The sequence below is a fragment of the Anopheles ziemanni genome, chromosome 2 (genome assembly GCF_943734765.1).
Source record: "Anopheles ziemanni chromosome 2, idAnoZiCoDA_A2_x.2, whole genome shotgun sequence".
Lineage (NCBI taxonomy): Eukaryota > Metazoa > Arthropoda > Insecta > Diptera > Culicidae > Anopheles > Anopheles ziemanni.
In genome coordinates, this window is record NC_080705.1 from 92,873,414 (window position 1) to 92,898,636 (window position 25,223).

Here is a 25,223-nt window from a genome sequence, read left to right on the forward strand (position 1 = left end):
AGCGGAAGGGATTACGAGAACGAGATTAGATTAGTTATATTAATATAATTATTATTACACAAAAAGAACGAAGCCGATGAAGTGTGCGCATTGCATTGTGGAAAACCCTGCGGAAAACATGCGATGCAACTTGGTTTTTTCGAGCATTAAGCATGCAAGAGGATGGAGCGTTTAACGAAAATTGAAAAAAGTGTCGTCGAAATTTAAATATAAGTTGAAACAACAAATCCCAAACTCGACCGCGTCTGCTTTCATTATTTAGCTTAAACGTATCCGAAATATTTAAAAAAAAACTTACCAAATAGTAGCGAAAAACGCTCATGTCGCAAATTCTTCGACGCAAATCGTTTCGAAATCCCACGAAATCGGTCTGAAATTTTGTCCTTCTAACAGGAGCCAGGAACCGGAGGAGGTAGCTTCAAAATCGCACCTAACAGCACACCGGTCATCTCCGCATTCGTGCCGTGCTAATTAGTGGTATCCTCCTCCGTTCATGATACCCTGTTAGCAAAGCAAGCGAAACCCGACAAAATTGAAATCGTTTCGATCGTTCTTGGGGTCGAAATCGGTCCGAAATTTGATCAGGCGTAACAGGAGAGCAGAACCGATCAGGAGGTAGCCCAAATTCCTGACACGAGAGTGCCGGTTGTCTTTATCTGGCATTCGCAGACATTCCTGATACCCTGTTATCAAAGCAAGCGTAACCCGACGAAATCGAAACGAACACGGTTTGTTTGAAATTGTTTTTTTATATGGTCCGGATCGGTATGCACGGGCGATGCATGATGTATAAATATTGCACATACTTAAAATACTTAAAACTAGCTTTGTACATGTCGAATATCGACTACATTACTTAAGTTACTGCACATTTCACCTCCTCCTACCGTCGAGCTTTTCGTCTGCTGTGAGTGGAAATGCCCGAAGTTTTCCATCGCCTACTTGTCGGTTGATATCGGAAAGGATACTCCTCGCACATTACCTTCAATTGGAGAGTGGAAAAATGTTATGAGCTCACATTTTATATCCTTTGTGTATCCCGTATACTTACGGTTTCTGAAATTGGAAAAATTGTTCTTTTCAAGGTGCAAAGGCCCGATCCTTGACGAGAAACCTCTCATCCTCGGTAACCGCTGACCGCTCGCTTCATAACCGATGTATCGCATAGGACAGTAAAACGGAAGTTAATGGCCATCCTTCCTCTGCCTGCATAAGAAGGTATATCGCTATTCCTTTGTTCCTCGTTCACCATTGACACCTCCATGGGAAGTTTTTCCCAGTTAGTAAAAATACTATTTTAAGTTCCATCCATTACTTCCCGCGAACCATCGTTCTCGTTAAGGAATATGGATGCCAACACTTTCGGCACCTAACTGGACCTTATTTGCTTAGCGGACGGGGTCATTCAGTTCGGTACGCAACACGACATGTGATCTTTGAGCTTATTTTTATGCCGAAACTGCTTGTCACAGATAGAACACGCGTGGAGCTGTGCCGGTTTCATGCACACGTTGGCCAGATGCACCGACAGGTTGCGCTTGTTCTTGAACGTTTTCCCGCACGTTTCACAGTCCACCGCCTGTCGCTCCGCGTGCATGTGCCGTATGTGCTGCCTAAGGATGTACTTATCGCCCATCACCTGACCACAGGTCGGACACGGTACCGAGGTGGAGGTGCGCAGACTCTTGTCATGCTCTTGCATGTGCTTCTGTAGCCGAAAGCGTATTTTGAACGTTTTCGGGCAGTGCTCGCAAACAAACCGGGCCATATGAACCGATCGCCGGTGATCTTCGATGGTGTACTTTGTGAAGCTGTAGGTAAAAGAAATAAGAAAGAAATGAACACGTTAGGTCCCCCAAATTGTGCCTCCCTCCTCGATCAGCTACGGAATGATACTAACGACTTGTCGCACTGATCACAGGGGACATCTTTTTCGGCGTGCATCTTTTTCATGTGCACCACCAGCCGCTTTTTGAAGGGAAATTTGCTACCACAAAGATCACAGCTGAACTGCCTTTCCTCGTGCTTGTTCTGCATGTGCTCCTTCATGTTCTGATGGATTTCGGCGCAAACCTCGCACCGATACTTGTCCGGATTCGTATGCATATCCATATGCTGCCACAATGTCACCTTGGTGCGCAGCTTCATCTCGCACACCGGACATTGCACAAAAATCTTGTAGTGTCCGTGCACCTCCTTCGTGTGCCGCAACAGGGCGCCCCAGGTGAGAAATTCCATCACCGGTTCCCCGACGATCATCCGTTGATTGTCACAAACTTCACACACTATCCGCTTGTAGAAATGCAGTATGGCCTTGTCCTCGTCCGGGTGAACCGAAACCCGTCCCGCTGCCTTGCGTTTCTTTAGCGTGGTATCAGAGCGGTCTTTCTTGTAGGCCTTCCTAGACCGAGCGCCGGTGGTCAATTTTTTGCTGCGTCGTTTGACATCATCGTCAGACGGGGAGGAGTCACGTTCAAATTCGTCGGAGTCTTCGCTCTTAATGGTTTCGTTTGATTCCGCTTTTTCGTCAAACTCTTCATCTATTGCATCGACCGCTCGCGCTTCGTCCTCCTCATCTTCGAGTGGCTCACCTTTGATTTCCAAGAATTCTGTCTTGTACGGGGGTCCTTGCAGCGGTGCTGGCGAAACCGATCTTGCCTTCCCATTCGATCTACTCGCTGGACGTTGTTGTTGTTGTTGTTGTTGATGGTGAAGCTGTTCAATCTCTTGGTAAAAAATATGGAAACTCTCCAACGAGCACCAACACTTTGTACAAACTTTTTGATTGTCTAAGGATGGAGAAATCTAAAATAAACCGCAGGGAAAAGAATTTTCATTTGAAAAACATGAACAATTCGGATAAGTTTCAAAGCAACCAAACCTCGAACCACAGATGTTTAGCAATAACCGCGGCCATGTTTTTGCTAACGTTATCTTTGGCAAAAATGTCCAAATAATCGGACTCGCTCGTCGAGAAGCATATGGTGCACTTTTCCGATGGCTCCATTGCGTGCACTTTTAATTAAATCTAAAAAACAATCGTGCACAATGAACTGTTTTGATTATTGCAATTTGTAAGGTCGAGTTTACGCATTTGTTTACACTCCAGTTTGACAGCTTTGAACTATGGGCTATCCAAATACGCATGAGGGACATAATTTACGACAATTTTATTCAACGGAAAATTATTATTTCCCGAACAGAATCGAATTTGATTACAAATCTTCTATACATTGAGTTGCTAGAAATTTCTGTTTATCGCTTATTACATCTACTTGTTGCTTTCATTTTTCTTCTTAACCGTTCCTGCAGTTTTTTTCATTTTAATTAACTTGTACGAAAAATAGATACACACAGAATTATGACAAAGACCATTAAATTATGTTTCATATGACCACAAACATACCTAGCAAGCATTGCACAACGTAAAACGTAAAATAGGCATGAATTAAAGTCAAACTGTATCCTCCCCCAGTCGTTGCCGGTTAAGTAAGTTCGGTCAGTTTAAATCGTACTCCTTCTTTCCGCTGCTGTTGCATTTCCAACCACTGCTCGTAGTGAGCATTTTTACGGTGATAGTACAGATGCGTATCCTGCCGAAACGTTTCCGGACAGAAGGAACACATGTAGAGTGGCTTTCCCGTATGCGTCGACATGTGTTCTTTCAGCTTGTTCTTGCGTCGAAATTGCTTGCCACAAATGGTGCAGGGGTAAAGTCGAGTCGGTTCCATGCAAACATTTTTCATGTGAACCCATAGATTGCGTTTGCACTTGAACGTTTTTCCGCAAGTGCTGCAACTCACGGATGGCTGTACGGTGTGCATCAGCTTGATGTGCCTTGTTAGGATGTATTTGTCACGCATCACTTGGCCACAAATCGTGCACGGTACGGCGGTGGAATTACGCAAACTTTCATCGTGCTCCTCCATGTGCTGCTTTAGACGAAAGCGGCTGTTGAACGTTTTCGGGCAATGCTCGCATACGAAACGAGCCGTGTGAACGGAACGTTTGTGATCTTCGATCGTGTACTTGGTGAACCTGATAAGAAAAACACAATTAGCTTCCGTGTACGTACACTTTCTTGGTGGCCTCTTCATACTTACGGTTTCTGACACTGGTCGCAGATAATGTCTTTCTCTACGTGCATCTTTTTCATGTGCACCGTCAGTCTTTTCTTGAAAGGAAACTTTTTGCCACAAACATCGCAACAGAACTGCCGCTCTTGGTGTTTATTCTGCATGTGGTCTTTCATGTTCTGATGAATTTCCCCGCACAGCTCACAACGATACTTCTCAGGGTTTTCGTGCATTTCCTTGTGCTGCAGCAGGGCCTGCTTCGTCCGCAGTTTCAAATCACACAGCGGGCACTTGACGTATATCTTGTCGTGGCTATGAACCTCCTTGGTGTGCCGCAGCAAGGCCCTCCACGTGCCGTAATCTATTTGCGGCTCACCCACCATCATCCGATGGTTATCACATACTTCGCAAACGACACGCTTGTAGAATTGTAGCAAACCGGTGTCCTCTTCCTTCTGAGCAGCTGCCTTAACTTCCTTTTTCGTTTCCTCGTCGGCCTCATCGGGCTTAGGCAATTTCCTTTCACGTGGCTTTCCTTTTCTTCTCTGCGACCAACATTCCGAAGAGGAAGAAGATTTAGGACTTAGTTGCTCATCATCTTCCGAGGATAGCGCCGTTGGATCGTGTTCTTCCGTTTCTTCGCACTTTATAAAAGTGTATGAAACAGATTTCTCTCCCGAAACCACCGTATCATCCGTAGCTTCAACATTCACTTCGATCGGTTCGACTTTCACCTCAAGAAATTCCGGTCTATACTTTAAATCGGTGGTGTCGGTAGATTCATCCAGTTTCTTGTTCTCGATGGTAAAATGTTCCACTCTACGGAGCTCCTCGACGCGTTCGTAGAACTCATGAAAATCATTCAAGCAGACCCAGCACTTTGTGCAAATAAATTTACATCCGGGTGTTTCAGTAATCTGCGAGGAATAAGCATTTATTAATCCGACTGCGGCTTTATATCCTTTCCCTGGCTGGCTACCTTACCTCAAACCATAAATGTTGGGCAATTATGGCGACAATGTGTTTATTTTCGGCGACAAATATTTCCTTGTACTCGCTCTCTATCATTGAGCAGCACACTGCACATGGAGTCTCGTTTGCCATTGCACCCGTTGTTTGTTTGTTAGCGAGGGTTCAACGCAACGATCAACATGCTAGGCAGGTTGTTTAATAGTTCCCCATGTTTGCAAAACACGGAGGGACACCATAACTATATTTAACACATATTTGAATGCCCACTTAGCAATAAACAGTTGATTAGAAACCAGTTTCTAGTTTCTTCATCGCGATACCGACAAACAGTACTGAAAGATGTTACTTCGTTTTGTTGACTACAATATTTTGATTGTTTTCACTACTGTCAAACATTCCGATGACACAAACTGCATCCGATATTCAAACTGTTCGTTTTTTGCAACACTACCTGTTAACATCAGCTGCGAATGGGTTTTCATTATTTTCTTCACATAAATTACATGTATACAATCATCGTATACTTTTATTTGGTCATCTTATGTCTTTCCTCGTGATGAGCATACAAACGAGATTTACTATCGAATTTCTCCATACACACTGAACACACGTAGTGTACGGACGCACTAGCATTATGGGTCGTTTGATGCTCGTTTAGTTTCGCAACGGTTTTGAAAATTTTACCGCAAGTTGGGCAATTGTACATTTTAGCCGAACAAGATCGGTCCTGATGAACGAGCAAACGTCGCTTGGTCAGAAAGGATTTCCCACACGAAGCGCACTCTACTGGCAGTCGTTTTGTGTGCATAAGCTTCATATGTCGGTCGATATAGTTGGCCCGGACTTGTAGCTTGCACACCGGGCATTCTTCTAACAGGACCGCCTGATGCAGCTGGTTGTGCTTATTCAGCAAGGCAATGGTACGGTAAGATTCTCCACACCACTCACAAACGTAGAGTGGCTCGCCGTGTATAGACCGCATGTGTCCTTTGATAAGGTACTTGTTGAAGCTGCAACAGAAGAAAGAAAAGTTTGATGAAATAACTTACTCATGGAAAGATTCAACTATTTTCTTTATCGATTAGATACATACACTTTGTTACACTTTTCGCACACCACATCTTTTGGCGAGTGCGTGACCTTCGCGTGAGTCGCCAGACGATGGGCAGACGAATATCTTCTATCGCAATCGGTGCATTGGAATCGTTTCTCCATATGCTTATTGTGCATATGCACTTCCAAGTCCTGATGGGTTTCACCGCATTTCGTGCAACGGTATTTCTCCGGGTTATCGTGATATTCTATATGCTGCCATAGTTTGTAATGTAAAAAGATCCGCTTCGAACACAACGGACACTGGAGGTATGTTCTGGCAATCTGGTGCACTTCTAACATATGCCGTTTAAGCGCCACAAAAGTATCGTAGGCTGTACTTGGCAAATTCTGCGACATTCGATCCGATTCACAAATTTCGCAAAGCATTACTCCATAAAATTCTATCAACGCAGAATCTTTACCGTTGTTTTCCTCTGCACTTTCCGCGGCCAGATTAGATCCATCTTCATCGGTGTCGATGTCAACTTCAGTACCATCGACACAACTCTGCTCCTCGTTGGTACTTTCCTCTCCTGCAGTTGGATCAAATTCGTCCAAATGCTCTTCCTCGGGTACTTCCACAGTAGTATCATTTGAGTCATCGTCCATGTAGACAGACTCGGTATCGAGCCGAAACTCATCAATGGTCTCATAATGGAGGTTATATTCTTCGTCGTTCGATGTGTCTATTTTCACCAAACGATGTTTCGAATCACCACCGGACGCTGTTTCCTTAGTAGAACTTTCGGCATCATCGTCGGAACTGCTGCAACTCTCCGGCTGAGGACGATGCAAGTCTTCTGCCAGATTGTAAAGCCCGTGGAAGTTATTGACGATTGTCCAACATGCCAGACATATATGTGGATTTTCAATATCTTCCAAATTCTGTTGTATATGATAAATAAACAATTTAGTCGAACCAAACAATTAAACGCTGCACATAAAGGCCATACACCATACTTACAACACACGGAAGATGTTTTGATAGTACATCCGCGATACGCTTTTCTTTGTGATCCTCGCTAAACATCTCCAAATATTCTGCCTCTGATGAAACATAGCACACCTCACAAACCGTTACCATTGCTCTGATCGGCAATATTTTATTGCTTTTAAAGAAATGTTTTTGTTTTCGATGCTAGTGCAAAAGCTCTTCTGTTTTCCACAAACTACACACGAACAAAACAAGTCGTCATTTTTTAAACCGAACTGTCATAAATTCAAAACTTACGTTTGTTTTATAGTATTGACGGTTTGCAAACAAAAAATCCGTTCAAGTTTTAAAATTACTACTGGATTAGTTCAATCAGTGGATTAGATTGGTTTTCTGCCTAATAACTACGCCCTATTTAAAATAATAAACTCCTTGCACGTGTTACGTGTACTTTTGGTCACGTGTTTTATTGTCCGTTAGCGACAACCCCAGTGAGTTTTTCGAATTAACAATTCTTTGTCCTCTGATATGTACTGTAAATGTGTAATGAGTAAAAGAATAGTCAACAAATAATACCTTTTCCATTATATTTACAAATGATTACGCAAACAACAGTTGATCAGTCTGCAATTCGTTTCGCCTTGAATCGTTCCCCTTGCTTCCGCCTTCGTTGAAGTTCCAGCCATTGCTCGTGGTGAACCTGTTTGCGGTGCGTATAAAGTTGCGTTTCGAAGCTGAATGTTTTCGGACAATACTGACATTGATACAGTGCACTTCTGGTGTGCGTCGTCATATGCTCCGTTAGCTTGATTTTTTTCTTAAACTGTTTCCCACATATCGTACATGGAAAACTCCGGTCGGTACACACGTTGGCAAGGTGCACGCCTAGATTGTGCTTCGATTTGAATTCCTTCCCGCATGATCCACAACTAACAGGAGGATGGTCGGTATGCAACCGCTTTATGTGTGTTGAAAGACAGTACTTATCGCGAACGACTGTACCACAAATGTTGCAGGTGGCTGTGGGGGCAGGTCGGAGCCCTGTTTTATGCTCTTCCAGGTGTTGTTCCAGCGGCAATCGTGCTTTGAACGTTCGCGGACAAAGTTCGCACATAAAGCTAGCCTCGTGAACGGCACGTTTATGATCTTTGATAGTATATTTACTAAACCTAAAATGAAACAACAGAATAAAAAAATAAAGAAATATCTCTTATCTGTAAGACGATTTTTAAAACATACGGCTTTTGGCAGAGGTCACAAATAACATCCTTGGCCGTATGCATTTTCCGTATATGTGCAGTGAGTCTGCTCTTTGTTGGGAATCTCTTCCCACAATCTTCGCAGCAGTAAGCCCGTTCTTGATGCTTATTTTTGACATGTTCTTCCATATTCTGATATATCTCGTTGCATTGATTACAGCGAAAACGATCGGGATTAAGGTGCATATCCTTATGCTCCAACAGTTTAATACGTGAGCGGAATTTTTTATCACACATCGGGCACTTTACATGACCCATCTCTTGGCCGTGTAATTTTCGCATGTGCCGATTCAAATCTTTCAGATTACTGTACTCTATCGCTGGTTCGCCAGCTTGCATTTTTTCCGGATCGCATATTTCGCACACCAATCGCTTGTAGAACTCCAATATTTCTTTATCGACCTTGGGATCCTTTGGGTCTTTCTTTTTGGGTGCATTTATTGCAATCGCTGAGCCCTGTTCTACTGATCCGACTGTTTTTGATCGAAGCGTTCGGGGATGTTTCCCTTCGGATTGTATACTTGAAACTATTGCACCTATTTCAACGGGGTCATTTCCCAAGTTGGCAATTGCTGAAGAAACTGGCTTTTCGTCCGCGTTCTCGCTCAAATGCTCCTCTTCTTTGATCGGTTCCAATGGTTCATCTTTGATTTCCACAAATTCCGTGTACAAAAATCGTTCACTGTCAGATGCTTTAAACGGCGAGCTGTCCATTTTAACTTCCGATAAATCAGCACAAATATTCGATTGTTGCGCGTGGTGCTGCTTGTTCACCATTTCATAAAAATCGTCGAAAGCATCCAACATACTCCAACAACGCAAGCAGATAGCTATCAGCTCAAGCTCCAGATCTAAATGCTTAGTTATGTACGCCAAAACATTCTGCCCTCTGAAGCTAGGATCGTCCATGTTCATGCAATCTTTTTTTCCAAGACACACACTACATTTCACGGGGTTGCTAGCACGATCCGGATCCCAGTCCAATTTGCTTTCAACTTCGATTGATGCCGCCATGCTGATGATTTGTTAAACACACAGCTTGATTGAAAATTAAAATTTCTTTTCACCCAAAAACTACGATATTCGCAGTTTTGCCACCATCGGTTCCCATTGTTTAGGTGATTCTTGTTTGTTTATAAAACATCTTATCTTGACGTACACCGTCATTTTGACATAAATTCATGTCATAAATTTGAAACATTCGTTAAGTAGTCTGAAGGTGGGATATTTCCATATCACTTTCCCATTTTCTACAGCAAATTAGTGTGATGCTGTTCTTGACTTGATAATAGTCTTTCGGAAACAATTTAATAAACGTTCGTTTCATTTGCCCCTCGTTTCACCAGTTAAAGAAGCGCCCAAATCTTTTGTGATATTGTTTTGACCAATTTAAAAAAATGGCAGTTTATTCCATAGTTTTGCTCTTAATCACTGCTTATTTAAATAAAAGTGTTTTGAAACAACATACGAAGATGAGTAATATAGAAATGTATGATGCCATTCGAAACAGATTGATACGTAGGGTAATGAAACTGCAACTGCACTCATACATATATGTTGTTTCAGATTTTACGTTTCATGCACTTTCTACAGACTATTGCTGATCTAGATTTCGCTGGTATCGTAATGCACCCCCGCTTGGGACGCCCGCGCATTAGGTCGTCAAGTACGATGAACAAACAAAAACCAGAAAACTTGAGTGGCATAAGATTATTAAAAAATTACACTTAATCAAGTTTATTATTCATCAACGTCTGCCATGCAATCCATCTATCAGATCAAAATAGGCTTAGCTTCTTTAGATGAATATTGCGCCGTTCTCGCTTCGTGTTGCGGGTCTCGACCAATCGGGGTTAGATCAGAACAAGCAAGGCTAGGTAGAGTATCAAACACGTGTTGCTTATAGTTTCGTTAAGGTTCGTGCGGTGCATTATCACGCACTTTCACTTTTCTTATTCAGCTGGATGAGTTGCACGATGTATTTCAATCATTTACGTGTACTTGTTTGCTATTTTGACAACTTATGCGATGTACTTAAAAAAAACGATCCTATAATTTCGCCAATCATTATGTTCTGGTTTTTTTTTACCAATGAAGTCAGTCTAGGACAAAGTAAACCATTCTTTTCAGAGCCTTTTGTGATAGTGGAGGGTGTACGTGCCTTCCAACAAAGGATGAAAATGTAATGCCATGGTAAAATGAGAAGCTAGTCAAACCTAATTTATATTGAGTAACTATTACATCCCTACTTGACGACCTAATAACCGCCGCTGCTTCGTTCCTATTCTCGGTCTCTCGGCTCATGTCCCTTTTTTGACCATTCCGATGATTTATCCTCCTGGAGGACACGATCGGACAATGGTGCCAATGTTGATTTTTTTCAGCTTTGTTTTCTTCTTGTTGTTCTATCAGCAGCAGCACTTCCATAGGCTCTAAGGTTTGATAGCAATGTGCGTCATCGTTGCAGATGGCGCTTAATCACCACCGGAGTCCAGTGTTTCTGTCTACTCCAGCAGGTAGGATTCAAATGACTACGGGTGCGATGCCTGTCTGCACGAATGACGAAAGCTGTGTGAGCGTGAGTGGGTGGGAGTGGACACAATTGTGCAGATGAGGGGGGAGCTTACCCTCGCTCGCCATCGATCGCCATCCGCGGTAGCTCCCCCCTTCTGGGCACAGCTGATCGCCCCAGTCTCCCTATTCGAAGTCGCTGACGCACAGATCATCGTCGGACATGCTATCTCCATCATTCCTAACCCGACCGAACGGACGATACTGGCGCACACCGCGTTTCTTACCATTTTGCCTAATACTATTCATTTTGTGTATTGCTTTGGTGTTGTTACGATTACATACGTCCTCGTCATCGCCAAACGCCTCCGGGTCCTCTTCGTCCTGCTCGTCCGCTGGACGCCCCGCCCCTGCGCTCGATGTTCCGTTCCAGCAAGTGACGCCATCGTCGGCCTCCACCATCGCCGTATCGCAGTCCTCCTCTATCAGATGGTTAACGTCGTGCGGGTCGAAGGCCGGTTGTTTCATCAATTCGAGCTTTTCCAGCGGGCTGCGCTTCTTGCGAAACTCGTACACCAGTGGAAATATATGCTCAATCGCCTGCTGCACATAGGCCACGCTTGCCGCTAATGCGTCGCAATGACAGTGGGTTGGTTGGTGGGTTTCACGAAGCAAAGACCAAAAAAAAACAACATCATTCAAAACGATTGCTCGCCGGACGGACGTACGAACTTATGCTGGGGAGGGCGGTATACGGGGAAAAGGGAGTCTTTTCTACCTACCGGTTACAGTAATGCTTCCTGTTGAGAATATTTTCAGCGTAGCTTTCGGCGAGTGCAGCTTGTAGGTCACGCCGGGATGCAGCTCTGGCTCGTAGCTGGCGTCCTTCTTGTACTTCTCCGAAAAGTTTACGATCATTATTCCCCACGGCATGCTGCAGGTGCCGAGTACATTAACAATACGGAAGTTCTTAAACCTAACGTTAAATCCTAACTTCTGAAGGCAACGTGAGTAGCGTCGTGCCGCTGTTTTGGCCTGCAAAGAGAAACGTAATGGGACACGGGACATATACATACGGCTGCTCGGTTGTATCGGCTCGGCTTCGCTTGCTTACCTGTGCTTCCGACGTAGCACCGGTACAGGTAATTTTACCGGACGACCAAATCGAGGCGGTCGTGTATGGGCGCCGCAACTTCATTGTCACCATGCCGTTCTCTCGTCGAAACTCCACATTGTAGCCGTTAAGGGCGATTTCGCGCAGATTCAGATGACAGCGTACGCTGAACGAGCAGACGACATTGTTGATCACGATATCGATCTCCGGCTCTTCCTCCTGCTCTTCCTCTACGATTGTTTCTTTGGTATCCAGTGGAAGTTCCGTAGCGCCGGCTGTGGGAACGGTGTCGGTGGGGGTAGAGACGGCGCTTCCTACCAGATTGCAGGCAGAAGTGGTGGTGGTGGTGGTTGTGGTGCTATTGGTGTTAGGATTAGCGATAGCATTTGTTACAGGGCTAGCATTGCTGCTGCAGCTGCTTCTGCTGTTGGCTTCGATCGTCTTCTTTCCAAACATCCCTCCGCCCAGGGGGGAAGCGGCACTAGACTTGATGCTTGCTAGCTGCTGCTGCTGCTGATGTGAATTTGTAGCGAGGATCAAAGAGCTATGGTTGATCATTCCGTTTCCGGTGTCCGGTTGGTGGTTCGGAAGCGATATCGATCGGTTGGTCACCACCGACGAAACCACCGGAGAAAATCCGTTCCCAGCGACTGGACTGAGGCCCTCGGCACCGATACCGGAAGTGCAAGGTTGCTGATCTTGTTGTTGGTACTGCCGTAGGTGTGTGCAGTTCGTTCGGTTCACCACATTATTTCTACCGACTATCGATGCTAATGGGCCAACGATGGTCGATATATCAGCATCGATTACTGATTTGCAACCGAAGAAGGCAATGTTACTACCGACACTGCTGATAGTTCCGATGATGCTGGAGCCGGTGCTGCTGCTTCTGCTACTGCTGCTGCTGCTGCTGGTGCTGCTGCTAACATTAGTTGCACTGGTGGTGCAGGGGATGGCTTCGGTGATGTAGGAGCTGTTACCCACCATCCGTTTCAAACTTGTTGCGTTTCTTTCTTCTAAGGCACACGCTGCTATCCTGCTACGCCTACTTCATAAGCTCATTCTCATGCGTTACGGTATGGTCTGGATGAGTTGCACTCTATTTTTGTCAGTCCATCGAGTCTGTCAGTGTCGGAGAAAACTGATGGAAAACGGCCAATATCACTCGTTTTCGACTTCGTCTCCACTCTCTATTCGTGGCGCAAGGTTTGAGGATCGATTTCTACTATAGTTCTTCCACTAGATTGCGCTTTAAACACAATTTTAACTAAACTTTCTGAGCCGTAGCGTCGCACTTTGTTGTCGATTTGTTGTTTATGATCAGACAAAGTCTTACCCCCAGGTGCCCGTATGTTTTGAGTAGTGTCGAGAGTAGTGTCAACATGACAGATTCAGGATCGGAAGACTTGAAGATTCAATCCCTTCCTGGGATTCCAAAGATTTGATTCGATTCAGATTTGATTATACAGAGCAGTGAGCATCACATCGGAAATGTATGTGTTTTCAGTTGTAAGTTCTTATGAGTTGACAGTTGTAATTTGATGAATATTCAAACTAGGTTAAACGATTTCCTCACCGGCATTTATTGGTGATTCGGATTTGGGGATTCCGTTTACCCACCACTACTCGCAATCCTACCACGATCTCTCACCCCCTGTCAGGTGCCTGTCATGTTTTGAGTATTGTCTAGAGTTTCGACCTGCAGGTGCAGAAACCTTGGTTGGTATTTTCTGCCGAAATAACTAATTTGTTAATAATTTTACAATTGCTGAACCGTTTTGTACATGTTACCCCTTAAATGAAAGGTAAGCACCCATGATATGACGGATTGGGATTCGGATTCGAAGAGCCGGAACACAGAATGGATTTGAATCGAATGATTCAAGGGATTCAGTTTCCCATCACTACTGAATCACATGGAACGTCAATATTGTCAAAACTCCCAATTCACCACGGGGCGAAAGTGCACTTAGGGCGAAATTAAGTGCACGATACTTTAGCCTTCAATTGATTGGAAAAATTAAAAGGCACGGATAAAATAATAATTCCTATGTTTCTGAAACTAATGACTTTATAGAGCAATTAATGAGAAACATTTTGTTTCGGATTAAGCAGCTCAAATAAATATTTTATTACGTTATCTGTTTACCATAGGATTCCATCAGCACATTTACCTTTTTTCTTCGCTTTCGTGTCTACCGGAGATTCATTATAGGTCTAGTTTAGTAATCCCTACCGTACATCTAATCTACTTAATAGTAATATTTTAATCGGAGGCCGGCAACAAAACGTTTGTTTAGTCGGCACTTCTAGCATGGGTCGTCATGTGTTGTTTCAACTTTGTCCGCTTCTTGAACTGCTTTCCGCAGACCGTGCAGGGAAATTGGCGGGTGGTGCAAACGTTCGAAATGTGCGTGTAGAGACTGTGTTTTGATTTGAATGTTTTGCCGCACGTTTTGCACGTCGCGGGCGTCTGCTCGGCGTGGATCCGCTTCATGTGGGTCTTAAGATTGTATTCGTCTTTTAGTACCGAGTTGCACAAGGTACAGCTAACCGTGGCCGGCCCCTGCTGCTCCACATTATGTCCTTCCATGTGCCGTTCTAGGGAAAAGCGAGTTTTGAATGTTTTCGGGCAGTTTTCGCAAGTGAACGTTGCTCCGTGGACAGCTCGTTTATGCTTTTCAATGCTGAACTTGGTAAATCTGAGGGGTAAAGAGGAAACATTAGGAACGTTTGTGAGTACGAGAATACAACGTTTTTTTATGGTTTGCTTTCAACCTACGGTTTGTTACACTCCTCACAAATGATGTCCTTCTTCAAGTGCACCTTCCCCATGTGTGCCGTAAGTCTGCTCTTAAAAGGAAATCGCTTTCCACATTCCTCACACTTAAACTCCCATTCCTGGTGTTTGTTCTGCATATGTTCTTCCAAGTTTTGATGCACCTCCTGGCACGTGCTACACCTGTACCTTTCCGGATTCTCGTGCATATCCTTGTGCTCGACCAGTTTAACGCGGGTGCGAAACTTCTTTGCACAAATCTGACATTTGACCGTGCCCGAATCTAGTCCGTGGGTCGCACGCATATGCTGGTTCAAAAGTTTTAGCGAACGATATTCGACCGTCGTCTCCCCGGGTGGTGCCTTCTCCGGATCGCAAATTTCACACACGATCGGTTTATAGAAATCAAATATTTCTCTATCTAGTGTTTGCTTTTGCTCTTCGGTCAGCTCGGGTCCAGTTTCGTTGCCGGCCGTGCCCGACTTTCCTGAGTCATCCTCCATCAGCTCATTCGACAGATGCATCCGCTTGTGTTCTAACAGTTTCGGTCGGGTTCGGATTTTTTTCTCACATATGGGACACTTGACCGCTCCCGCCGGCTGGCCGTGCTCCAGTCGCATATGATGGTTGAGTTCTTTCACGGTGCCGTACAACGTCCCCGACTGCGTTGTGCCAGCCGTCTCGCAAACGTCGCAAACGATACGCTTGTAGAATTCGAGGATCTCCTTATCCATTTGATCGGATTGAACCCTTTCTACCTCATCTTCGGCCGCCTCGGCTTGTCGGGTGTGCACATGTTTGTGCTCCAGCAGTTTCACCCTGGTACGAAACTTTTTACCACACTGGGGACAACCGACGCGGCCTGATTCTTCTCCATGCTGCTGCCGCATATGCTGGTTGAGTTCCTTCATCGAGCCGTACTCGCTGCGGTCGTCACAAACGTCGCATACGAGCTTGTAGAACTCTAGTATTTCGTCGTCTATTTCTTGGTTCCTTCGCTTCCGGCTAGGTGTACCGACGATGGGCCTAACTTGACTACTTTCCGCTTCCGTTTCATTCGCGGATCCGATCGCGGACATTCGATGTGGTTCTCGTTCATACTCGGTGGGACCATTTCCGCCCTCCGTAGGGTGCAATGTAGGAACAGGAGTGAATCCATTCTCTGCACTTACTTCTTGCTTTAGCTCGACGCGTTGTTCCACTGCGTGTGATAGGTCTGCATCGACCGCAGGATCCTCTTTGAACTGTACCTGCTCCGTACCGCAGGCACCATTTTGGTTCACGTTCTCATGATACGGCTGGTCCGGGTTTACTTGGGCCAGTTCAACCTTTGCCAAGCGTTGAAGGTGGGCATCATGCACCCACAGGTAGAAACGGTTAAACTCATGCAAGGCTTTGCCACAATCTGCGCAGATGAAGTGTTTGCCCGTTTCCTGCGAAAATTTCAAACCGACATACTTCCAGACCAGATAGGGCATCTCTTTTGAGTCCTGTTCCCGCGGCATGAACATATCCCAGCAGATGGGATCCGGACGTGTAGTAAGACATACTCCGCATTCCTTTTGATTGATGACATCGTAAACATCGATCTGCACTGCCATCTCGTTCAGCCTTCTCGCGACACTTGGTTCAGGATTGGAACATTTATCCAGAAACAAACTCCAGTTCACCAACTAGCTGACGTTAACATTATTCGCACTTGTGTTTTTCCATCGAGATTAGAAATAGGTAAATCATCTTTCGGCTACTCGCTTTTGTTACAATTTTTTTTGACACTCCATTTGACACAAACTTCGTTACAGAGATCGCTGCCCAAAAGGCTGACAGCGGAATTGTTTTTTTTATGCAGTATGCAAAGCATACAGCTTCAAACTCCAAGGGTCACAAGATGAAATAGAGGCCAAAAAGGCCAATTTGTTCATAACTTTTTAGTCTTAGAACCGATTTTCACTGCCGCGGTGAAAAGAAAGAACACAAATAACATTGACAAAAGTAGGATTTTTCCGTAACTCCGTTACAGGTAGTGTTGACAGAATCGGGATTCGGAAGATTTGAAGATTCGATCCCTAGAGGGATTCCAAAGATTCGAATCCCATTTGACAGATTCTAAAGATTCGAGTCCCATCTGACAGATTCTAAAGATTTGAATCCCATTTGACGGATTCTAACGATTTGATTCGATTAGGATTCGAATCAGATTTGATTGGTTTGGGACTCAATTTGATTCGATTCTGACTTGTTCCTATTTCCTATATATAAAAGAGTATTTCTGCTCTGTTTGTAGTTCCCACCGCCAATTACCATTGGTTGATAATGTGGCGCCACTATCAAGAACAGAAAGGGACCCAACTACAGCGAGATGTGTAGATACTATTAGTTCTTTTCGTACAGCCATGTCCACCAATTTTACGCGCGCCATAAACCTCATTTACGCGCGCATATCTCAAAACTATGTAGACTCATTCATTCTATTAAGTTAAATAAGATAACAAAAATAAAAAGTCCCTGTTCATTTTTTTACTCATCATCATCATAATCGTAGATGTTGACAAATGCAATACTAATGGCTCAAAAACTACAACATTTACTAAATACATTGCAAGCACAGCGTCAGACTACCCGCTTGTTTAATCTCTCTCGGCATCCTGTTGTACCATTGTACTCCTTTGCAAAACAACGAATTTCGGGCGTTTCCAGACAGCTCACCGGCATTAGGAGTGTGAGTCCTAACTACTATCGTTTCCCCCAAATACGCTGGTACCAGGCCTTTCAAAATGTTGTTCACAAAGACCACAGTTCCAAAGGAACACTATCCACTGCTTGGACTGTTCCGACTGTTTCTTGCATTGGGATTCGGATTTGGGGATTCGGTTTACCCACCACTACGAACGACGCTGCGCGCTAAACTTTGTGCAACAAGCTTCAAAAACCAACTAATTTCTCAATAACTTTTTAGTGGCTTGGCCAATTTTAGCGCCAGACCTCTCAAATGAAAGGTCTTTTAAGGACTGATAACTCTGTGCAACAAAGTAGGTGCACAAACCTTGGTTGGTATTTTCTGCTGAAATAACTAATTTGTTAATAACTTTACAATTGGTGAACCGATTTGTACATGTGACCCACACAACTTTGTCTTACAATAGATCAAACATATTTTTGAATACAATTAGAAGAATAATGTCAACTATATTGATATTCTTATGTAAATCATTCATTGAATTAAACACATCATATGAAAAATCGGCATTAGATGAGCATGTATGATATGACGGATTGGGATTCGGATTCGAAGATCCGCATCTCAGAATGGATTTGAATCGAAAGATTCGAATCCCTGTAGGGATTCAGTTTTCCCATCACTAGTTACAGGCCTGCTGCTCGAAAATAAGTGCTGCCAAACGCTACTCGAGCAGATCTGTTTACGTGCGAATTCGAGCAAGTTCCTTTAATTAAAAACTGCATCCAATTTTGGCATGGTTTCAAATGGAGTGATAAATGATTGTTTTTCAATATTACTAACACCTCCTGTGATCTTGTTCTATTTCTTGTTTTATTTTATAAAATTCATTTGAATTGTCTTGGACTGGATAAAGCATGCAAATTGAAATATATAAATAAACCTAATAGCCATTGTGGTAAAGAAACGAAGATTTAACCAAGATGTTATAAACACTCAGTAGAGGTTTTGTTGATATCTGCGGGAATGTTTTTATTTTCCTTTCGTAGCAGTTAAACACAACAAAAGTGTTGCGGTAGGTACTTAGTGCAAAAACTTAAAAATCATCCTTAAAAGCATTCTATCTTCACCAGAAATTTCATTATTGCCGATACATACAATTAAATCGCACATCCCAAAGTGCCAAGGATGATATAACCATGACCGGTAATCACTCGTGTATGGTGTGCTGGGATACCCAAGCCGATAACTGTTTGCTGCTGGACGTGAAAAACCAATTTCCAGAGGATCCTGAAACCCCAACATGGAATATCGTAGAACAACATCTTCAGCTGGACTTTGAAAGAAACGATGGCTCAGAGCACGACCAGGAGTACCTTATTTGTGCCATATGTTGGGACAATATTTATAAGTTTCATCATTTCTATCGGATGGTGCACGACCTTCGGAATCACACAAAATTCGATACTAGTATCGAAAATCAGGATAATTGCACATATCTTGCTACCATCAAAACTGAGATAGACGAACTAATCACCGATGCGCTCGGCGACGATGAGTTGGAAGAGAAGCAGGATATTCCAAAATTGGTATCGAAACCACCACTTGACGCGTCGCCTACACTATCACCGGCAAAGCTATCCATCCCGGTAAAGACTGAAAGACGTTCGCAGAGAATACAAGTTAAACGTACTTCCGTAGCAAGCGCATCGTCTACACTATCACCTGCAAAAGTTAAAATACGTGGTTCGCAGAGAAGACAATGTAGTTCCGTAGTAAAGTGTTCAAAGATAGTAGATAAAATCAAAGCCGATTGTGAAATTTTGGAGTTCTATAAACGGCTAGTTTGTCACAGATGCGAACCGCAGCAAATAGCTCGTGAAAATCCCGTCATTGAGTACAATACGCTTGTCGAGCTAAATCGCCATTATCGTGAGGAGCACAGGACAAAACAAGCTACAATCCGATGTCCGGTGTGTAGTACCAAGTGTAGGACACGAACAGATTTATTAGTCCATAAAGACATGCATATCAAACCGGACAAACGCCGGTGTATGAAATGCTTGGAAGTACACCAAAATTTGGACCAACATAAGAAAACACGGCATGACGAAAAGCATCACAGCTGTACAAAATGTGGCAAAGTATACGGTTCCCAGAGTCAGCTTGCACTTCACATGCAAAATTTCCACAAAACTGATCGTTTGAGTGCCAGAAAGGCAAAAGCTTCGGAGAGAATGTCAACAGTGGACCACGAAATTTTAGAATTTTATAAACGACTAGTGTGTGAAAGGTGCGACCCGCAGCGGGCAGAACCATGGATAGAGTACAACAACCTCTCGGAGTTGAATCGCCACAGTCGTAGGGAACACAAGAAAAGACGCGCCCCAGTGAAATGTCCTTTGTGTTCTAATCATTATGCTGCACGAACAGATTTATTAAAGCACAAAGACGTGCATCTTAATCCGGACAATCATCGGTGTAAGGAATGCCTGGAGGTGCACCAAAATATGGACGTACACGTGAAAACTAAGCATAGCGAAAAGTTATACAGCTGTACGGAATGTGATAACAAATTCGCATTCTTGGGTAAGCTCACACGACATATGCGAATAAGGCACACCCCCCGCGACGTTAGGTGTGGCCAATGCAACAGGCTGTAAGTACTCGGGAGTTAGGTGGTAAAGTATTGGTTTTAAGATAATTTTTTTATTGTTTACAACTCTCATTACAGATTTAGCAAATACACGATAGAAACACACAAAAAAGCCGCACATGGGGTTGGTTATATTTGCGAATTTTGTCCCACCAGATTCAAATGTCGTTACAAGCTCCTGCGGCATGTCGAGCATCACAAGGGGACCAACTCCAAGCTACGACCGGTAGCGTGCTCAAAGTGCAACACTGTACTGAAAGATATATACCAGCTTAAGGCTCATAATCGGTTAGTGCACGGTGATCAGAGCCGGGTCATCTGCAAATCATGTGGAAAATCGTTCAAAAAAATGAGCCTTTACAAGCACATGAAGGAGATTTGCACCGAGCCCAATCTCGAGTGCAAGATATGTGGTAAACTGTTTAAACAGGTAAAAAACCTGCAGGAGCACCTGACGACGCATACAGGGATGCCGCTCTACGTTTGCAATTTTTGCCCCGAGACGTTTAAATTCCAATCCCATTTTTACACCCACCGGAAGACCGCGCATCCAAAGGAATGGCTCGAAATTAGGGAGAAGAAAAAAGAAGGCATACAACATAAGATTCAGCACCTACGAAATGTTATCCATAATCCCGACATTGAGATACACCTACCTTAATAAAACTACCAAAATGCCCATAAATCGAACGATAAGAAAACTAATTATTGTTAGCGATGGTGACATTTTATTAAATTATCTGCACGCAGCTGCTACATAAAACGTGTGTTTGCTTGGATTCAACTTTCGCCATGCATTCTTTGTATTCCTTGCGCTAATTCCAATTTTTCTCTGGCAATCTCTCGGTACGCTTGAATGGCGAGGTTCAACTGTACCTTCTTGACACCGTGTTCATTGACAAATTGCTCTATTAATCCCAGAGCTTGCTCGTCTTGCTTAAGTTCATTGATTGATTTTTCTTCCCTACTAAAAAGGGCTGGCATTTCAGGCTCTCGAATAAGATGTTTCGCCTCTTCGTCCAACGCTGTACCATGCAGGGTAGAATGCAGGACGATCAACTCAATGCCGTTGCGTACGTAATCGTTTTTGATTATATCGAGCAGCAAATCGTCGATCAGATTGTGCCACGTAAGGAAGAATACAAACGGTCCGAAGTGTCGCGTTGAACGGAGTGAATCGAAGGCTTTGCTTGCATTCACATGCAGGTATACCTTGGCCGTTAGTTGGTGGTATTCTCGCTCGAACGGTTCGAACTGTACGCAAGCTCGGTCCAGAATGAACTCGTACTTGCCGGCCTCTAGCAGACTGTTCAGATGGCGTTCTTCGAACATGGGTGGCTCATGAATGGAGCGACCGATTAGAGGAAAGTAGATTTGATTTAACCGTTTGCGCATTTCATATGGAGCTTCCTGCAGCGTACCATCCGGGTGCCGGACAACAATCGAACGCTGACTGTTTTTCAGTCCGTACGTTATATCGGTAAACACGAACTTTGAATCGGCGAGCGATTTCAATGCCCCATCTTTGGATATTATTCGGCACGTATCCTCCTGCACGTTGACCACTGGCGGCATCTGTAGCTTTTCCTGGGCAAGGTTTATCGATTTAATCAGCTCCTGTCGAAGTTGGTCATCGGTCATGAACCGATACTCGACGGTGTTGTCTTTTACAGCTCGCTTGCGGAAAACCTTATCCAGCTCCAGGCGAGTGAGTGATTTGAGGAGTTTTTGAACATCCTCACGCATAAACACTGGCGCAGGGTCTTTATCTGTAAATAAGGGGACCACATAACAAATACAGAATATCGGTAGTACTATTTTCCTGCTTACCATAGCTGAGGAATGGTTCGCCCTCGTTCGGCGTGGCCGTGCTAAACAGACGAGTCGTAATACCGGTACCCTGCGGTGTTCGACTAAATCTTGCGACGCCACAAATTAGACGAACTTCCTGAAGTGCACGCCACATGCTCATGGTGACAAACTATTCTTGTCTAACACAATTAATATTTTATTGTATTGTATAATACAGCACGTTTGTTTAGAAAGATTATTCCTCGATTAGAAACAATTCACGAAACATCAACATTTCTCCCTTGAACTGTCAGGGGCTCCAAAAGAGTACATCCATAGAAACGTCACTTCCAAAAATATTCAAAACCTGCACTTTTATTTGATAGAATAATTCTACAAATATGAAAATAAATGGTCCGTATTTAGAAGTGAATATTATAAATTTGTCTAATAATTCTTGTGCACTATGAATGGCATAGGAAAGGACTGCTGTTCATAATTTACACCTCTCGAGCGAATCGCAAATTGCCAAATGTCAAAATGCAATGGTTTGAAATGTCATGCAATTGAAGAGGGGTTGGGGTAGGGGAGAAAAGAGTGTGCTTAAAAAACAGTCCTTCATCATATCGTACGATTGCCCGAAGAAGATTTTCGCTGAAGTCCGCGTGCACTTGCAAATCCTAAGTGGAACAACCTTATTAGGAGCAGTTAAATTAATAGCGGCCCCATTGCTGGGTTTATCTTCTACCCCCCTGCGGAGGAAAATGTTCTGAGCGGTTGGTAGAGCGAAAAATTGTTCATTGTGTTGACCTCTTCGCCCTAGACCGGTCCCAGCGCAGTTGGTCAGCCTTTGCATATTAATCGCAAAAGTGGAATTTAGCTCAGCCAGGCAACATGTCGCAGTCAAAGCTGAAGCAAGTTTTCAGCTATCAATCATGGGTACACGCGGTGTCCGGATCGGCGGTAATTATTGATGCCAACTAGTTCAGCACGCACTGTAAACGTAGCGCGAAACGTCGCATTAAATAATTGAATGAAACTTTCTTTGCAGGGCAGCGTAATTGCGATGTCGGCATTTTATCCATTGGACACCGTTCGCAGCCGTCTTCAATGTATGTATCTTAGCTCGCATAATCCGCCTGATTCTTGCACATTATATAACGTTAACGCTTTTTTTGCTGGAGCATCGAATTATGTGCAAAGGTCAAAGCGATAAAAAACGTGTGTTGCGGATTAGCAGCTAGATGTTATCTTCGCTAATGCCACAGATATAGCTAAGGATCTGGATTTCTAATAGCCTCTTTCTCTGTTGCAGTGGAAGAACCAGAACGACGGAAAGCTCTGAGCACGTGGCGGGTGCTGAAAAATTTAATCGATGAAGAAGGCTTCGACACACTTTACCGAGGCCTGGTGCCCGTGCTGGAGAGTTTGTGCATTTCCAACTTTGTCTACTTCTACACGTTCCACAGTCTGAAGGCTCTGCGGGGTAGTGGGTCGGGGCAGTCGGCACTCGGCGATCTGCTGCTGGGTTCGTTGGCCGGCGTAGTGAACGTGCTATCAACGACACCATTCTGGGTGGTCAATACACGCCTAAAGATGAAAGGTTTGGAGCAACAACGCCGTGGGGATGCCAGTACGGTTGGCAACGGCCAACACTCCAGTGTTCGATACAACGGCCTTCTCGACGGATTGCAGTATATCGCCCGCACAGAGGGTATCCGTGGACTGTGGGCGGGAGCCATACCATCGCTGATGCTCGTCATTAATCCCGCCATACAGTTCATGGTCTACGAGTCGCTTAAACGTCGGTTAACGGAAGGCACCAAGAAAAGTCCATCCGCAATCACGTTCTTTGGCATTGGCGCAATCGCGAAGATGATCGCCACCGTGCTAACGTACCCGTTGCAGCTCGTGCAAACCAAACTGCGCCATGGGAATGCTGACAAGAGTCTGAACCTTCCGCCGGATGTCGACACCGTGCAGATGCTGCTAATCATCCTGAAACGCCAGGGTGTGACCGGACTGTACCGCGGACTGGAGGCAAAGCTGCTGCAAACGGTCCTTACGGCTGCTCTCATGTTCATGACCTACGAGAAAATAGCACGATTCGTCACCTCGCTCTTACTATCCAAAGGTGCTAGTGGCGGTCGTCACTGATTTCCGGGTCACTACCGACTACCCGAATCTATCGATAGCAGCTCTTTTTCCTCTCTCTATCTTTCACTCTTGCTATGTGTAATCCTATTCTAGTCCTTGACGAACAAATTGATTTATCATGACCTTTTTCTTTTACTTTATATGCGCTCATCTGTGATGAAGGTTATCGTTTTCATTATATCAAACATTCCTAAACCCATTTCTGTTTTACTTTTGATATAAACATAATGCAACATACCATCAAGAAGGTACTCAAGTGTATTAGGTTCAAGGTTTATTTTGTTCAATCTAGTATTTTAATTGTTTGCAAACTGATCTTGGTAAGGGTAATTCCTATTTTGTAGGTGTTGAAAACAGCAGGCGCTGACCAAAATTGAAAGCATGGGAAGGGGGTTGGGAAGATCGAAACCAAATGAAATAAACATGTAGTTAAAAAATATCAAAACAGTTTGTTTTTGTATTCGTGAAAGGGGCTTCATAGTTAATAACTTTATTTCTTCAGAATTTATGCTCTATAGTTTCTCCAGTATTGTAGCATGTGCAGTACATGTATTATGGTTCCTTGTTCTTAAGTTTTAATTTACCTATTTTGCATTCCCGCCACGCACGACTGGCAATGCTTGCAATGCATAACCACCCTTCTTTGTGTCCACTATCCAGACTCAGCTACATTTCGACTTGCATAATTCTTTTTTTTCGCTTATGCTTTGAATTATCTTAACACACGTGCCGGGGGCTACGCGGTGCTATGCCTATACGCTAGAGTTTACTATTTACAATCGATTTAGTTCTAACAACGAAAACAATTAAACAAACATAAGAAAAGATTTCACCATCGCTAGGGGCACACAGAACGTCGTGTTCCTTTTTCGAGCCAAACGACCTCACCTTGCGAAAGGGATTGGTTTTAATGCAAGTTGGTGTATGCGTATGTGTATATTCGATTGAAAAAGGATCGAATAGTGGGGCTATTTATTTCTTTATTGCTAATTTACGCAAGCAGCAATACGGTGTATTCCTTGCTGCGGAACATTTAACCCTTTTGCAACAGTCAATTTGGGAATAACGTAGTGTTTAATTACTTATCGATACCATGAGGGCTACTACACGGATGTGTGAATTATTGGAAATTCATGTTCCGGCAGTTCGGTAATGATTGCCCAGTTCAACGGGGAATTGTCGTTCTGCCAAAGGAACTTATT

At 43.9% G+C, this 25,223-nt stretch overlaps 7 protein-coding genes across 7 annotated transcripts; 1 reads left to right on the forward strand and 6 right to left on the reverse strand.

Annotated features, from left to right (window-relative positions):
• Positions 1 to 1,254: 1,254 nt before the first annotated feature.
• On the reverse strand, positions 1,255 to 5,144 carry LOC131294771 (transcription factor grauzone-like). The gene is made up of 5 exons (XM_058322815.1): positions 5,061 to 5,144; positions 4,104 to 4,993; positions 3,492 to 4,038; positions 1,901 to 2,805; positions 1,255 to 1,811 (listed from the first exon to the last, which is right to left on the reverse strand). Exons 1-5 carry the CDS (start codon positions 5,142 to 5,144, stop codon positions 1,406 to 1,408), a joined length of 2,832 nt encoding a protein of 943 aa, XP_058178798.1. The 3' UTR covers positions 1,255 to 1,405.
• A 403-nt stretch (positions 5,145 to 5,547) lies between these two features.
• On the reverse strand, positions 5,548 to 7,227 carry LOC131294773 (zinc finger protein 567-like). The gene is made up of 3 exons (XM_058322816.1): positions 7,135 to 7,227; positions 6,142 to 7,028; positions 5,548 to 6,058 (listed from the first exon to the last, which is right to left on the reverse strand). Exons 1-3 carry the CDS (start codon positions 7,225 to 7,227, stop codon positions 5,575 to 5,577), a joined length of 1,464 nt encoding a protein of 487 aa, XP_058178799.1. The 3' UTR covers positions 5,548 to 5,574.
• Positions 7,228 to 7,662: 435 nt separating this feature from the next.
• Positions 7,663 to 9,054, reverse strand: LOC131282039 (zinc finger protein OZF-like). The gene is made up of 2 exons (XM_058311422.1): positions 8,317 to 9,054; positions 7,663 to 8,246 (listed from the first exon to the last, which is right to left on the reverse strand). Exons 1-2 carry the CDS (start codon positions 9,048 to 9,050, stop codon positions 7,697 to 7,699), a joined length of 1,284 nt encoding a protein of 427 aa, XP_058167405.1. The 5' UTR covers positions 9,051 to 9,054; the 3' UTR covers positions 7,663 to 7,696.
• A 712-nt stretch (positions 9,055 to 9,766) lies between these two features.
• On the reverse strand, positions 9,767 to 13,297 carry LOC131282958 (TATA-box-binding protein). Its single transcript, XM_058312514.1, has 3 exons — positions 11,962 to 13,297; positions 11,630 to 11,882; positions 9,767 to 11,473 (listed from the first exon to the last, which is right to left on the reverse strand). Exons 1-3 carry the CDS (start codon positions 12,946 to 12,948, stop codon positions 11,034 to 11,036), a joined length of 1,680 nt encoding a protein of 559 aa, XP_058168497.1. The 5' UTR covers positions 12,949 to 13,297; the 3' UTR covers positions 9,767 to 11,033.
• A 773-nt stretch (positions 13,298 to 14,070) lies between these two features.
• Positions 14,071 to 16,575, reverse strand: LOC131285215 (zinc finger protein 721-like). Its single transcript, XM_058314076.1, has 2 exons — positions 14,744 to 16,575; positions 14,071 to 14,663 (listed from the first exon to the last, which is right to left on the reverse strand). The coding sequence occupies exons 1-2, from the start codon at positions 16,339 to 16,341 to the stop codon at positions 14,258 to 14,260; spliced, it is 2,004 nt and encodes a 667-aa protein (XP_058170059.1). The 5' UTR covers positions 16,342 to 16,575; the 3' UTR covers positions 14,071 to 14,257.
• Positions 16,576 to 20,789: 4,214 nt separating this feature from the next.
• On the reverse strand, positions 20,790 to 22,154 carry LOC131294992 (small ribosomal subunit protein mS22). Its single transcript, XM_058323050.1, has 2 exons — positions 21,904 to 22,154; positions 20,790 to 21,842 (listed from the first exon to the last, which is right to left on the reverse strand). The coding sequence occupies exons 1-2, from the start codon at positions 22,043 to 22,045 to the stop codon at positions 20,854 to 20,856; spliced, it is 1,131 nt and encodes a 376-aa protein (XP_058179033.1). The 5' UTR covers positions 22,046 to 22,154; the 3' UTR covers positions 20,790 to 20,853.
• Positions 22,155 to 22,519: 365 nt separating this feature from the next.
• LOC131290538 (peroxisomal membrane protein PMP34) lies at positions 22,520 to 24,441 on the forward strand. Its single transcript, XM_058319696.1, has 3 exons — positions 22,520 to 22,827; positions 22,916 to 22,976; positions 23,180 to 24,441. The coding sequence occupies exons 1-3, from the start codon at positions 22,759 to 22,761 to the stop codon at positions 24,019 to 24,021; spliced, it is 972 nt and encodes a 323-aa protein (XP_058175679.1). The 5' UTR covers positions 22,520 to 22,758; the 3' UTR covers positions 24,022 to 24,441.
• The last annotated feature ends 782 nt before the right edge of the window (positions 24,442 to 25,223 follow it).

Excerpts from the sequence above, each read along its gene's own strand:
- LOC131294771 (XM_058322815.1), bottom strand. The coding sequence starts at position 5,144 with ATGATAGAGAGCGAGTACAAGGAAATATTTGTCGCCGAAAATAAACAC. Across the intron at positions 4,994-5,060 it reads CCCAACATTTATGGTTTGAG|ATTACTGAAACACCCGGATG; the intron begins GTAAGGTAGCCA and ends TATTCCTCGCAG. Across the intron at positions 2,806-3,491 it reads GATTTAAACTGACCGAACTT|ATTTCTCCATCCTTAGACAA; the intron begins ACTTAACCGGCA and ends GGTTTATTTTAG.
- LOC131294773 (XM_058322816.1), bottom strand. The coding sequence starts at position 7,227 with ATGGTAACGGTTTGTGAGGTGTGCTATGTTTCATCAGAGGCAGAATAT. Across the intron at positions 7,029-7,134 it reads AAGAAAAGCGTATCGCGGAT|AATTTGGAAGATATTGAAAA; the intron begins GTACTATCAAAA and ends CATATACAACAG. Across the intron at positions 6,059-6,141 it reads TGCGAAAAGTGTAACAAAGT|CTTCAACAAGTACCTTATCA; the intron begins GTATGTATCTAA and ends CTTCTGTTGCAG.
- LOC131282039 (XM_058311422.1), bottom strand. The coding sequence starts at position 9,050 with ATGGACAGCTCGCCGTTTAAAGCATCTGACAGTGAACGATTTTTGTAC. Across the intron at positions 8,247-8,316 it reads TGTGACCTCTGCCAAAAGCC|GTTTAGTAAATATACTATCA; the intron begins GTATGTTTTAAA and ends GTTTCATTTTAG.
- LOC131282958 (XM_058312514.1), bottom strand. The coding sequence starts at position 12,948 with ATGGTGGGTAACAGCTCCTACATCACCGAAGCCATCCCCTGCACCACC. Across the intron at positions 11,883-11,961 it reads GTGCTACGTCGGAAGCACAG|GCCAAAACAGCGGCACGACG; the intron begins GTAAGCAAGCGA and ends TTCTCTTTGCAG. Across the intron at positions 11,474-11,629 it reads AGGAAGCATTACTGTAACCG|CGGCAAGCGTGGCCTATGTG; the intron begins GTAGGTAGAAAA and ends GCGACGCATTAG.
- LOC131285215 (XM_058314076.1), bottom strand. The coding sequence starts at position 16,341 with ATGGCAGTGCAGATCGATGTTTACGATGTCATCAATCAAAAGGAATGC. Across the intron at positions 14,664-14,743 it reads TGTGAGGAGTGTAACAAACC|ATTTACCAAGTTCAGCATTG; the intron begins GTAGGTTGAAAG and ends TTTACCCCTCAG.
- LOC131294992 (XM_058323050.1), bottom strand. The coding sequence starts at position 22,045 with ATGAGCATGTGGCGTGCACTTCAGGAAGTTCGTCTAATTTGTGGCGTC. Across the intron at positions 21,843-21,903 it reads CGAACCATTCCTCAGCTATG|ATAAAGACCCTGCGCCAGTG; the intron begins GTAAGCAGGAAA and ends CCTTATTTACAG.
- LOC131290538 (XM_058319696.1), top strand. The coding sequence starts at position 22,759 with ATGTCGCAGTCAAAGCTGAAGCAAGTTTTCAGCTATCAATCATGGGTA. Across the intron at positions 22,828-22,915 it reads ACGCGGTGTCCGGATCGGCG|GGCAGCGTAATTGCGATGTC; the intron begins GTAATTATTGAT and ends CTTTCTTTGCAG. Across the intron at positions 22,977-23,179 it reads CGTTCGCAGCCGTCTTCAAT|TGGAAGAACCAGAACGACGG; the intron begins GTATGTATCTTA and ends TCTCTGTTGCAG.